Source organism: Notamacropus eugenii, chromosome 2 (genome assembly GCF_028372415.1).
Source record: "Notamacropus eugenii isolate mMacEug1 chromosome 2, mMacEug1.pri_v2, whole genome shotgun sequence".
Taxonomy (NCBI): Eukaryota; Metazoa; Chordata; class Mammalia; order Diprotodontia; family Macropodidae; genus Notamacropus; species Notamacropus eugenii.
In genome coordinates this window covers 325,494,784-325,509,635 of record NC_092873.1, presented here as the reverse complement: position 1 = coordinate 325,509,635, position 14,852 = coordinate 325,494,784, and the positions used below count along the sequence as shown (strand labels likewise).

Below are 14,852 nucleotides of genomic sequence, written 5' to 3'. Positions count from 1 at the left end.
CCACAAAGAAAAGGAAAGGATCTTTTTCCTCCTTTTGCTCCATGTATGCCTTCTTCCACGGCTCCTATTAGTGCCATTAGAATTATAGTCCTGTTCCATTATAGGCTAAATATACTCTTGTGAGCCAGCCTGAGAACCTAATAATCATTTATAACTTATTTTCTGTCAGATAGAAAATCTTCTATCTACCAGCTAAGGTCCTGAGGTCTGAAAAACCAATTTATAATACAACTCTCTTCTGAGTTGGAAACCATATACCTTCTCTTCTTAAGAGACAGGAAAAAAATTGGACTTGCTGTCAGGAGTTTGGGTTTGAGTCGCAACACTTGACAAGTCATTTAACCTTTAGCCTCCATTTCCTCATTATAAAATGGATACTCTAATAAATGTAATACTTATCTCACAGGGTGATTGTGCATAGTGTCGTTCTTTGTAAGCTGCAAAGCACATACATATTACTGTATGTTTATTACTGGACTACCCTGCTCTGAGTGATTGATATTCTTAATATTTCATTCCTTATATCTCTAGATGTTTGATAGACATTTGACAAAAGCTAGGTATCAATTCTAAAAGTATAGATTTGAGAAGGTCCTTTAGTTTACCATTGGACCTGCCTCAAAGGATTAATGCTCATAATGTGATGGTCTGTGCTTTTCTGTTTGATGTGGATTAATTTTCTTATTATACTTCTCATTAGTATTATATTCAAAATAAAATTGTTCTTTCCACTAATTTAATGAGGGTTTTATTTTTTATTTTAATAAATGTCCAACAGAGTGGGTGAATCCCAGTCGATAGACTTAAGTGGCTTAGATTGTAAAGGGGATAAATTTCCATTGGTCACCTTGACTGCCCTTTCTCTGGCCATATTCAGAATACCTTCTGCTTGAGCCATTCAGTGGTAGAAGAGCTTTCTTCAGTGAATTTGAGTGATCTCATAGAGCCAGAGAGCAGCTTCTAAGGCCAGAGTTAGAATTCTGTGTTCTCAGTTTAAATTTCTTTGACTCTTCACTGAATGGCACAAACGGGTTGCTCAAAATATTTTAGAATCTACTTTTTTTTTGTTTTATTTATTTTTGGTGGTGATTATTTTGCTTTTACTTTTTTGGTCACCTAAAGCAGTAGTTAAAATTGTGTCTAGAAAAGGGAAATTAGAGGCCTCAGAGCCAAAAGTGAGCTTTAGATAACAATCTAGATTGGAAGGGTAGATGTTAATCACATAGTTCAGCTGCAGATTCAGTGGTGTAGCTTCTTAAAAGAATGCAGCTATGTAATAGATAAAATAAAATCTCACTACTCTATAACACTTCTTGTTCTATAAGTTATTTTCCTTACAGCAGCCAGTATGGGTATCTAGTGTCAAGAAGTATCATTCCTATTTTACATTTGAGGAAACTGAGGTTCCGGAATGTTAAATGACTTGCTCATGAAGCCATCAAGGGAGGATTCAAACTCAAGTTGTTGTTTTTTTTAATGTTCTTTTCTTTATTCAGAACTTAATAAATAATTCAGAATTTAATAAATTGGACATTACTACACAGAGAGTAGAACAGAAAAAGAAGATTGTATATGAAATTGTGAATGTTATTCAACTTTTTTCCTTTTATGTGCGTAATAAATTCACTATGAGATTTTCAAAGCTGTCCTGCTTGTCTTTGTTTCTTTCTGGTATTCTGTTTTTCTCCTGCACATTTTTAAGAAGTGCTTCAGTGACCCTCATTTCCTTTTCTTTCTTTTTTTTTCCTTTTTCTTTCTTTTTTTTTTTTGCAATCCTGTAGATAGCTTGCTTGTCTCTTGCTTCTAAAGAGCTTTTTTTTTTTTTTTTTTTTTTAGATAAAGAAAAATGTTGGATCAAGTACAGGAGGGTTTTTTGAATTTTCCTATTGCTATCCCTCTAGGTTCCAAACTTCATCACTTAGAGATGTTAGAAACAAATATGTTTTAAGAGCTTTCCACCAGCGTAGTAACCTATGTAAATTCTGTGCTGCCCTAGGCACAGGCCCTAGGACCTTTTTTGAGGACCTTTGACTCCAAATGGTGAATTAAAGTAGAACATGAAAAGACTTTTCTAAAGGAAAATGATGGTCAATTGCTTCAGGCTTTCTTTGAGCCCATATTTGGTTTCTGGGAAAGTTAAAAAGTAGAAGGTTAGGGAAAAAATTTGGGAGGGCTACGTGTTCCAGGTAATTTCACACCACTATTAAATAAACCATCAGGACTTTAGTTTCTTGATATTCCACATGGAACGGGAATTTACAGTTCATCTCATTGAATTTACTTTTGGAGTATATCCATATGGATTAATTTTGCTTTTCTTAACAGCCTTCAATTTTGCAAGTAACACTTTCCATTTTCCTTCCATTCTCAAAGGTCAAATTTTTTTTTTATCCAGTGTTGTATTACTTGTTTAATGATAAACTTAATGACTGGTTCAGGTTATAAACATCCAAATTGTTAACCATGTGGTCTTCTCTCCCCATTCCCCCTTGTCTCAACCCATCTCATTCTCCACTTTTTTCTTCCTCCCTTTTTAAGCAAGTAGAACCTAGTGTTCCCATGTGTGGCTTAATCGTTGAGCAGCAACTTTGTACCAGGAAAAATACATATATATCACATTGCCTGTCCTCTAGGAGTTACCATTCATTTGGTTGCAGACAACCATTTTCCCACAAATTTAAATTCTCCCACAAATGCCTTGTATTCAGTATTCTGGCTTTAAGTCTCCCAAATAGTTTAACACATGACGCTGAAATTTGTATCGACCAACAAAAGGTGGGTAGTGTCGGAAGTCACATGAACATCCTTGTTCTTAGTAAACATTCCCATCTGTTTTTGTGATAAGCAAACATGCGATGATTTTCTAAAGAGAATGGGTCAGAGCTATCACTGAAAGGGAGTTTTTGATTTTGTATAGATGATAACTTTCCCTAAGTAGGCAGATCTAATCCCTTTTTCAGAATGCTGTGATACTAACTTTCCATCTCCTCAAAGGTACATTTGCTCATGAACTAAGATTTTTTTTTTATAATATTCTTAATCATTTTTATTTCAGGGATTGAGCTTATTCCAGTATTCTTGACAAACCTATCTTCACTAGACTTCTCTCATACAGCTTTTATCTTTTCAGGCAGGATGTATAGTAAAAAGAGACAGAGTCAGAAGACTTAGGTACAGATATCATCTTTCTCTCTGTGACTTTCTACAAATAATTTAACTACTCTGAGCTTCCATTTCTTCTTCCACAAAATGCAAATAATCTTTATACGGTTGTGATGAGGTTTCAGTGTAATAATGTATGTAAATCACCATATTTTGAATGTAAGCTATTATGTCCTGAACCTGATTTTAAGTTCAACAGTTCTGTTTTTGTTTTGAGGAGGGGGACAAAAGAGTAGCCTGCTATGTATAGGGCTACCAGGTACAGTTGATCCTTCCTAGCATGTGCTGTTTTTCAATATTGCATGAAGAGATGGATGGGATTTTCTGACATTGGACTTTCTACTGTATATACCCTGGTGCCAGGAGAAACACAATATTGGATAGATTTTTGAAAGGGTTGGTTTGACAGTTTACTTATATTTCCCCAATTCACAAGAGGGTGCTACTGACCGTAGCCTGTTGATGAAGTTAAAGTATGCTCATAGTAATCTTAAGATAGTAATGTGTGCTGAGGGACATTTTTCTAAAAATTGTAAATTAAAATACTCCAGAGTTTCACAAAAGCATGCATGGTGCTAAACCCCATTGTGAGGGATTTTTTTTCCTCTTTGAAGAAGATTGAGAACAGAGCTATCTGAAAGTTATTTTATATATAGTTGGCTGCAGTGTGTTTGTTTTGAAGGTGACTTTCTCTTCCAGGTGGTCCAGACAACCAAGTTCATTTTGAGGGTTACCAGGTATCTAATCAGTGCATGGCATTGGTCCGAGATGAGTGCTTGTTGCCCTGTCGAGATGCACCCGAATTGGGTTATGCCAAGGAATCCAGCAGTGAGCAATATGTGCCTGATGTGTTCTACAAGGTAAGATGTATGAAGTTCATATCAAGAATTTATCTAACATAAGTGGTTGTCTTTATTTTGAAGTATGCAGGTCTATTGAGTGATTAGCCATTTGTCTACCACAATTAACTGTTAGAACTCTGCCCATGAACTAACATTGTAAAATTCTTCTCTTTGTGTCTTCAGCAAGAATCCTGAATGAATTATTTGGTAAATTTTTGGCAGTTACCCGTTGTAGTCTGGTTTTTATAAATATTTTTGGTCTTGCTCCTTTTGACCGTTAAAAATAGTGTGGTTAAAACTAAGTCATTACAAAGCCTCTTAAGATTTCTCCATATATATTCATTGATGAAATGTGATAGAATAGTAAGGAATTATGATCTTCTGAAGTTTGAATTGGATCCTCAGTTCTAGCACAAATTTTAAAATTATTTAAAATTCTATTAGGTTTAAACTTAACTAGCAAAACTGGATTATCTATAGTAGTCAAAATGCCTTCCAACTGGTAATTTGGTTGGAAGAATATACTCCTTATTAGGTATTTAATTTTTGACATCACACTACTTTTTAAAAACAAGAATGCCTCTACAGTCATACTTCTCTTACTTCTTGGAATGAAAATAGTTAAAAGAAAGGATTATTTTAGAGACTAAGAAATGCCTATTATAGATTTTTAAAAATGTAATGTGAATCAGTTTTCCACTCTTAATGTTTCATTTTCACTGTCTTGTTCGGTTTGTAAAATTTGCCTTTGTTCTTGATGATTCCTATTTTTTGAGTTTGTCCTTGAATTTCTCTGGTGACTGGTAAAAAAGAAAGATCTTTTATTATGTTGCTAAAAATTAGTTTACTCTTGCAACTGGGAGTAGGACACATAAGAAGAATCTTGTATCTCCATAAATACTACTAAATAATAATAGTATTTGCTTTTTTTTCCAGTTTTCTTCAGGGAAAATGACAGGATTGGAAAACATATTCAGTGGTGATCTAGGTCTATTTTGTATGAAACAACTACATTTTGTTTATGTGATATGAGTGGTTTTTTTCTCTATTGTATTTCTGATTCCATCTGTTGAACCCTGTAACTGATCATAAGGAAATAGAGTTCATGATGTCTCAGTCTTTTCCATCTTTGTGGTCCTTTGAAGTTCTTTGACATCTCTTTGATCTTATATTCTACATAACAATCTCTTGATGAGGCATAAGGATGGTATGTATGTGATTGTATTTAGTTTATTTCCTGTATTATTCTTACCTTCTTCTTGGATACAGTTTGGAGGATGAAGATTTTAACTAGTGATCAATTGTTTAGACTTGAGTGCCATTTAACCCATTTTAGATCTGGGTTGTAGTGTAACCTGGTATACTAGTTCTTTCTTCATCAGACAAATTTACATTCTATGACATTGGTATCTATATCAGCTTTCACTTTCTAAAGCAGAGATTGTTAATCTGGAATCCATGAACTTTTTTTTAAAAAGTTCTATTCTGATAATTTTATTTAAATACAATTGGTTTCCTGTGTAATCCTATGTATTTTATTTTTTACATTTGAAGACATTATTTTGAAAAGAGGTCTTTAGTCTTCATTGGGTTGCCAGAGGGATTCATTGACACAACAAAAAAGGTTAAGAAGTCCTGCTTTAGAGCAAACAGGATGGATAAGACACTGACAATATTCTGGGGAAATTTCCAAGCTCTTGATAAATTTTTTTATGACTGTGAGGGTTTGAACTTTGGGTGAGGAAACATGTTTCATTGTAAGACCTGGTTGATTGCATTTCTTATAATCTACATGAAAACTTCTTGAAGATTTGGTTGTCTTTAGTATTCCTGAAGTTTAGTATGTTGAGTTAAAAATATTTTCTGGATTAGGAACCTAATGGATAAGTTTTCCATAATGCTGTTGTGCCTTTGGAAAGCTGCTAGTTTTGTTTTTAAGGTATAAGAGGGGGTTTTGTAAGTTCACAAAGATGAGGAGTATGAGTGAAGGAGGTCTGAATTTCCCAAATACATTATCCATAGTCACTTAGGGCAACACATCTCATTTGCTGAAGCATCAATGAGCTTTAGTCAGAACTGATCACATCTATGATCATCTGTAGCATAGATCGCCTTGCCAAGGAGCAGGTTTGTCTGCTCAGGCCAATAGGGAGTCAGGAAAGCTCTATGAGCTTTCCATTTTTGAGCAGCCTGTGTGCTTGTCAAGAGTAAATATTTGGTGCATTCTGAAACACAATTTGTTCGGAAGATTTGTTTTTGTGCCCAATTAGGAGTAGATGTTGTATTGTTTTAACTTAAATTGTGTAAGAATGAATTATATTGTCCTGTTTTTAAATAGAGGGGAAGAAGTATAAGTAGTTATGGTAAGTAAAAAAAATCTTCGTCTAAGGAAGAATGATTCTTTGCTTTTAGATTAGCTTCCCTTTCCCTTTAGATTATTTGCTCTAACCTTTTTGGATTGAAAATTTTACCAATGTCTTTGAATTATATTGATGGAGCAATCTAAAGTAGTGGTAACTATCACAGCAGGACAGCTGCAGGAAATCATTAAAAATGCCAATTGGAAGAACTAGATCTGGTAAGCAGAGAAGGGCTTCAGAGGTGACAGGCATGTTTTTTCTTGTAAGGTATATTGTCGTATGCTTAGGAAACAGAAGTTCAAGGCTACCATGTCCCACCCATTTAAAAAAATTATAGCTAAGACTTACAGTGAGACTCCTTTGTGGGTGACTCATTCTGATGGCCTCCTGGGTCTGAGGAGGACAGAGGAAAAAATGGCTTCTGTATCAGTTTTGCAGGAAAACACTTATTAAGCCTTTTTGTTTATCTTTCCTTAGCTCTAAGAAAAAGCTTTTTGCTATTATTGTTTTTGTGCAACTATCTTATTGGCCTTGATTGGGCAGACCTTCCTGCCTATTGATTGGAAAGTATTTTACGAGTCAGAAAACTCACTAAGTTAGCATCCAGTTTGAGGAGCTAGCCATTGCTTTCACATTTGGTGAAGCATCCAAAAGAATGTTGGCTAACCTAAAATGCATTCATGTGGTTAAGTAGTTTTGACCCATTTTTAGAGTCTGATTGATGAAGATCTTGACAGCTACTAGCCTTAGATTATCACTTAGATTTGGGAGCCAGTTAGCTCATTTTAATCAAACTTTCCAGTCAGTAGCCTGAAAAATAAAAATTAGTGTTTTCTTTGGAGAATTTCTTCTTTGAGCCACTTTTGATTCTTTAAGAAAAGGTGAACTCTGAGAACTATTTTGAATAACCTTATCCAATTTGAAAGTGTATTTTTTTATAGTTTAATATAAAGTTATTAGTATGAGTTTTTAGAGTGTGGAGATACATATTTCTATGTTTTTTTTGTTGTATATCTCTTGAATTCTTGATTTCAAACTTCCTTCCCTGTTTCCATATAATATATGCTGTTTCCTTGATAGCTTTCTCTGTTAGGGGCAAGATAAGATTTGATATTAGTCATATGAAATTTTCTACTGAATTTGGATATCTAAACATTACCTGAGGTTTATATATGGTGGGGATGGGGGAGAAAAGTAAAATGTGAAGTTAGTTAATAATAGACTCTTGGATATATTTGTTATTCCATGTTAATACTTTTGTGGACTTTTTTGGTGTTAATTTTAAAAACATACCTTTCAGTATCAGCAGTAAGTAAAGATGCCATCCTTCTGGTATTTACGATGCCATTTTATTGCCCCTTTCATGTCCAGAGGTCTCACCAAGAGGTGATAACTAATGCAAGGAGACTTTCATCTGGAAAACCTATGCATGTCACAGCTCACTCATGTTCATAGTGGGTCTTGCCAGACCTTCCTGGAGGACCCCTCTCTCACCATTCCCCAGAAGCTGCCTGATGGACCTTACCGTTGGCTTAATTAACTTCTTACTTGTTGAGCATTCTCTTGCCAACTGGTTGAATCTTTTCTAACCGGGACTGCTATAAGATGAGCAAGTGAAGGGGGTGTCCCTATGCCCTTTTTTGACTTTTTGTGATTCAGAACCCTCTTGCTCCCCATCTAACCATAAACTAGCCTACATTCCCTGTTTGGGAGTCCTCTTCACTATATCAGTGAGCTTACAAATCATGACCTTTTGATGTTTCCATAGTAATCTCCTGGGACCAGACATGTTATAAGTTCTGGCCCAGTTAGCAGGATTTTGACATGTTAGAATAAAGTATTTAAGTTGGTCTTTTAAGATAAACATAATCAAAAAGACACATTCCAGAAATATTACTTGGTTTGTTTTTGTATTTGTGAAACTGGTGAACTTTATATTGGAGATCAGCCTCAAGAGGTATTACCTGTTAAATTTCAATCGAATTTCAAATTCTGGGAAGTTTAGTTTTGTCTTTTCTTCTGCAGTAACATTTACGTCTTTTTAATTCCTACAATAAACACTCTATGGACCCCAGACTGTATTGTAGGTATGAAGTGTATGTAGTTTCTAAGCATTCTTACACATTCAAGTTCTTAATCAGGTTACATATGCAGCTATTTCATTAAGTTGTCCAAAGGAAACTCCAGCTAAGTGTGTCTTTGAAACAGGTCCTTTTGGGTGTCTGTGTCCCAGATTCCAGACTTTTAGATCTGGGTTGTGAATAATTTACATGCAGTTTTTGCTTGCCCTTTCAAATTTATACTGCTCTGGTATGAGGACCCTGGAGAAAATATTGAATATAGGTTGCATTCTTTCTAAGCTAAATAGCTGACATACAATTTTTCTGGGAGCAGGGATTATTTTACTCTTCTCTCTGTTTCTCATTGTCTGGCACAGAGTAGATAATAAATGCTTGTGATTGATTCATTGTGCATATTTTCCCTTTTAAAAAAATTCAGCCAGTTTGCTTCTATGTAAGCTTTTGCCATCAGATGACTTTTTTGATTGACTAGGAGTGATACGTTGAGTTTACCTGACAGGCCTGTGCCTCCTCAAATTTCAGAACCAGACAGCCAAGAATTCTACAGAAATGTGCCTCATTAAGGGTCCCAGGAACTGTGAAGAATATTCAACTTTTGTTGGAGTCTTGACTTGAATGAATGAATGGAAAAGCATTTAAGTGCTTGCATACTATATGCCAGGCACTAAAGAAGAGTCTATACTGACTCTACTGTATGTAACATGGTGGGGAGCAATATGACCTTATGTTTTATCTCTTGCCTCCAGGGTTTGGTAAACCATATTGAAAGCATATGTTGAAACTCTTCAGTCAGTGCTGGATATAGTTTGTCACCTGGAAGTACTTGAGATGTTTTTGTAACGTCACCTAGTGCATAGTCTGGTTTAAATTATACAAAAGAAAGCAATTCTGACGCATCCAGTGTATTAGTTCAGTCACACTTATTATCCAAATGCTTTTGTGACAACAAGGCACCTTATCAGCCCTGTGTTTTTGAAGTTAAAAGGATCTGTTCCCAATACCCCTATAATAAAGGAGGCCATGTGGAAGGTGCTACTTAAGATTCTTCTGTTCAGAAGGATAAACAAATCTCTCGTTTTATGCAGATTTTAGTGAAGGGAAGAATGTCTCTCCAACATATGGGAAGCAGTTTAGTGTCATTGCTAAATATTAGCATTGCTCAGCATCCTAGCACTTGTAGTAGCGTTGCTCACCACTCCTGCTATAAAATAGTGTATGCTATTTTCTCCCCAGATGCTTTCTCCTCAAAAATTAATTCTCATACAAGCTTGGTTTACAGGAAAAGAAAGTAAGATCCAGGCAACGTCAGAATCAGAGCTTCAGGAGCATCATTAGGAGTTTGTAATTATTGTCTTGCTCTGCATTTATTTTCTCTTCATTGTTCAAACCAGAGCCACAGACTGCCTTAAAGTAAAAGGGGTTTTAAAATTTTTGTGATGTGTGATTGAGTAATTGAATTTAGGGAGACTGTCAGGGAGAACAGCTGACTTCTGGATACCTCATAAAAGAGCCTGAATTACAGTTCTGTTTTCTGGTTTTTGGTGATTTTACTAGTTATGTTTAATAGCATCAGCTTCCTACTCTAAGCAGCAACCTCTGACTTGCTTAGTAAAATTGCCTGACATAATAGACTTGGAACTATACCAGGTATTTATTTGTAGTTTTAGTTCACCATATTTAGAAACTATCCTCATCCATAGGATGGTGAGGAAAATCCTATGGATGAAGATAGTTTATGTAATTTTAGGGTAGTGAATTGGGTCATTAGGAACCTTTAATATTTATTGAGCATTCATACATGCTATTTAGCCACATAAACTATACTGAAGAGGTGGACCTTGTCTTCTAAACACAGTAAGGAGGGAGCTTATGCTTAGGGTTAAATGCTTTGCTCAGTGCTAGACACATTAAAAATGACTTACTTAGCAATGCATATCACAACATATTTACTCAAGCTGTGCAAAGTTTTGAACAAATATTTTTCATCACAGAGGATCCTGTTTGTAATGTAAATTCTTCATAGAAAACTTCAGAACCAGTTAAGTCCAGTAGGGGAATTCTGACAGATTGAGTTAAGATAACTTCTTTCTCATGAAAAATGATCCTTTGTTTAAACTGTCTTGCTCTGAATAGACAGAGCCCTAGCTTTTAAACCAGAAGCATGAAAGACAGCAAGGATCTTATTCTTTGCACTTTAAAGGAATTTAGGCTGTTAACAAGAACTAACCCTAAGGCTTTCAGGAGATGGAGTGTTTCCTATGATACTCTGTGCCCTGTACTTCACTTCTTGATTCTCTATTCTGTGAAATCCCAGAAGAAGCTTGTGGGTGTCAATATTTTCCCCCTCCTCACGATTGCACTGGAAAAGACACCAGTGTCTTAAAGATGTCATTCTCCTTTTGTAAAATAAGATGTCCAGTGTGTGGAATTTCCTGCTGTCTTGTCCCAACACAGGCTGCTTTTGGTCTCCACACGCATGCATGGAACACACACACACACACAGACACACACACACACTTTTTCTTGATTCCTGCCATCTGGTGCCTTTGTTTCCAAGCAGTACATAGAGCCGGGGAATTTAGCAATGAAGACCTTTGATTTCTGACTCTTCCTTGTATCTTGCTATATAACTGGAGATACAATTGCTGACATTTTGCTGGTTACCAAACTTAGAGTTAAGACATCTCCTTCCTAGTGTACTCAGTTTGACATTTGCTAAGGCCCATAAAATGTAATTGCCTTTTAAAATGGTATGTGGGGTTAGGGATTGGCTGGCAAAGGCATTGAAGCAAGGGAGGAGGGAGAGAGAAAAGTTACCTGTTTTTCCCCAAGGAACAGGGGATTCAAGTACCCTTATTTTGGGGGGAGCAGGAAGTAGGGTTCACTTAGGTAAGTTAAATTGAGAGGGAATCGCATGCCCTGCTCAGAAGAGGGGGCATTTAACATGAAAATCCCTGGAGGAGAGGAAAGATTAAAGTGAACAGGTGCTGGAAAAATGTTTCTGCATTTTAGAACTTAATTAGATTTGAAGATGATTTCCAGATGGGCTAATTATGTGTGTTGTTGCAGGTTATTTCTTGTAGGGGCAAGAGCGTATTTTTGGAAATGGTGATTTAGTTTGATTGGATTTGATTCCTGCCTACCATATCATTGATCTGGAAGCATCCTCTTTTGGGGCCTTTGAGATCCCACTCAAAAAGTTCCATGTCTTAGACTACTCCTGTCAAAACTAATAGAACCTAAGAAAGCTAATGCCCTGCCCCAGCCACCTTGGCTGCTACAAAATAACCCACAAAGACAGCCACCTGTCACATGAATGGATAAATGATTCTTATCCAGATTAATTGGAAAGTCATTTCAACTATGAAGGGAGGAAAACTCAAAGAAGTGACACATTTCCAGAACCCTACCTTTGAATCATGGTGGGTTGTTATTTTAAACTTTTAAATTTTTATTTTCAGTTCCAAATTCTCTTCCTCCTTCTACCCCTTCTCCCACCCACTGAGCAGGCAAGAAATATGATATCCATTATACATGTGAAGTCAATTAGAACATTTCCATATTAGTTGCTGAGGATAGAGAAGCAAGAAAAAAGAAAGCTTCTGTCTACACTCATAGTCCTTTCATGGGAGCATTTTTTGAGTCCTTTGGAATTGCTATAAGTGATTGTGCTGATCAGAGTAGCTAAGTCACAGCTAATTATTGTAGTATTGCTGTTATTTTGTGCAATGCTCTCTTAGTTCTGCTTACTTTGTTTTGCATCAGTTCATGTGAATCTTGCCAAGTTTTTCTTAAATCATCCCCTTCATCATTTATTATAGCATAATCTTATTCTGTCACAAACACATACCACAGTTTGTTCAGCCACTCACCAGTTGATGAGCATCCCCTTAGTTTCCAATTCTGTGCTACCACAAAAAGAGTTGCTGTAAATATTTATATATATATATAATGTGCCCCAGAGTGGTTGGGTGGTGGATCATTTGAATGGAAATGTGGGAGCCTAAAGTCTTGCTGCTGTGATGATTATTGCCGTTACTATTATAGAAAGCAAATGATGATAGTGCCAAAAATGTGCCACACAGAATAGTCTAAATAAATTTGAGTAGGGAAAGTATACTTTCATCTGGGGGTTGAGCTAGGCCTTGAAGGAAGGATTATTTGAAAGATTGAGTGGGGGAAGGATGGGGGCGGGGGATAGGATGGAACAGTCTGTGTGAATGCATGAAGTGACAGATGACGTAGAGTATGAGATTGAGGAACAACTCAGTTTAAGCTAGAATGTGGATATGGATGTATAGAAAGGCCTCAAACCAGAAAAATTAATTTAAAATGAGAGAGGTCCCAAATTAGTACCAATGGATTTCTCATGCAAATAATGGAGTTGTTTTGGCTTGCTAGTAGCTTGTGGTGATTGCCTCTAGAAACTAGGGATACTGACCCCCTCCGAACGTTGTCCAGGAAGAATGCTAATGTGTTGGATGGTGGCTTTGAGCCACACTGCACACCTCAGGGGGATCTACTTGCAACCACTTCAGTGTCTGAAAGCCATAGTAACATAAACTTTTATGTAGGGCCCTATAATTGGAAATTATGGATATATAATTTATATATGACTCAATGAATGATTTATAAAATAAGTGATGATTTAGATAGAAAGATTAAAATTTCCCCCCCAGAATCGTTAATGAAAAGCATCAGTTCTTATGAATTTATTTCTTGAGCTATGTTTGAATTCAGAATGTTTGACATAAATCAGATCTAATTGTCGTGTTATGATTAATGAACATATGCTGGCCATTTTTCCCCATAATTAAACTTTATGTTCGAAGCATCTGACAAAGCAAAACAAGTTTAGACTTTGACAGATTGTCAGAGGGTTTTTAAGTTCTCTGTATTTTTTGTATGTGTATGTATTCATTTGTATATATGTTTATTACCACTCATATCAAGATTTTTAAAGAAAAGTTTTCAGAGGTGGGAATGGGATTATTAGGTAATGGTAATTAAATGTTGTTTATAGAGGAAAACAGTGATACAAATCAACTCAGAGTGAAAGAGACATGTGTCACTGACACTGAAGCTCCACCATTTAGGAAGGGAGCAGGGAAATGTTTGAATTCATGCTCCCAATATTACCTTACTATTAGCCAGTAGTACATCTGCTTTCCCATGTTATGGCTGTACTAAAATGCTCCAAGAAATGATGGAAGATGGATCAGTTGTGAAAATATGCAGATTTTTCTCTTCTTTTCATGAGCCTTAGAAAGAATTGAAATGATTCTAAAGCTGACTACGAAGGAGAAATGTCCTGTCCTTCAGTGTTCCTGTATCAACAGAATGCTTAACCTCTGACTTCTTTTTCTTTTTAGGACATAGACAAGTTTGGTAATGAAATTACTCAGCTGGCCCGCCCCCTCCCGGTGGAGTATCTGATCATAGATGTAAGTGTTTCCCTTATATTTAGTCTTCTGGGTTAATATTAGAAGTTGTAATATACCTTAGAGAACTACTTAGATCACATATCTTAAGAAGCTCTGAGCATGCCTGGAAAATATTCCAAGGGGGGGAAAAAGGATTAGGCACTTAAAAAAACAAAGAAAAAAACCCAAATTCCTGGGCTTTTGTTTTATTTCCTTCAAAACAACTTAAAGAGTCCCCAGCCCCCATCCAGTTGGCAGAATATTTAAGTCACTGATCTTATACTTTATTGAGGATGGATATGAGAAGACCAAATAAAGCAAGTTGAGATTGTTGTCAAACTAAGAACTAACATTTGGCCACTCCTGCCAAGATTCTGAATTTCTTACCAGTGGACCCATTGTAAAAAGTATATAGTGTTGTGTCTTTTCTTCAGAAAAGTCAAATCTAGTCTCAAGCCCATGACTTCTATTATCTTTAACTTGCAGGAGAAGAGTCCATTTCCCTACTTGTTTTCCAAAAATGCAGGAAATAATTGATCTTTTTGCTTTCCCAAAATAAAAAGTGGTTTTGTTAATTTTCTCTTGTGCTTGTTCACCTCAACCCTAACTCTCCAGGGTTCTCCTCCAGATTTACTCACCTTTTCCCTTCTAGCCTAAAGAGCTCCTGTTTTATACTTAGTAAGCTTTGCTTCTTTTTAGACCCTTCACACTCTTTCCATCCTCTGACACAGAAATGTCACTTCCAAGATAACAGTACATCCCCAGTCATCTTTTCTCATACTGGTTGTACCTTTATCTTCTCATACATCCCTGATTAACTGGTCCTTGGGGCAGGGTTGGAATATTCCTTGCTCCCCATTACTACTTTCAAACTTTCTTTCTTCCACCATCATTCAGCAAACTTTTCCTCCTTTGAGGTCCTTTCTATTACCTTATCCAGATCCTGGTGGCTATTATTTGGAAGTTCCCCAGATCATCTTCTCT

At 36.2% G+C, this 14,852-nt stretch overlaps 1 protein-coding gene across 6 annotated transcripts in view; it reads left to right on the top strand.

Annotated features, from left to right (window-relative positions):
* The window catches only part of NPLOC4 (NPL4 homolog, ubiquitin recognition factor), a 77,376-nt gene that overhangs the window by 42,924 nt on the left and 19,600 nt on the right, over window positions 1–14,852 (top strand). For all 6 annotated transcript variants that reach the window (XM_072645303.1, XM_072645305.1, XM_072645307.1 and 3 more), the window contains 2 exons: window positions 3,862–4,022; window positions 13,818–13,889. In XM_072645303.1, the coding sequence (XP_072501404.1) occupies window positions 3,862–4,022; window positions 13,818–13,889 (233 nt within the window). The remainder of the gene's footprint in view (window positions 1–3,861; window positions 4,023–13,817; window positions 13,890–14,852) is intronic.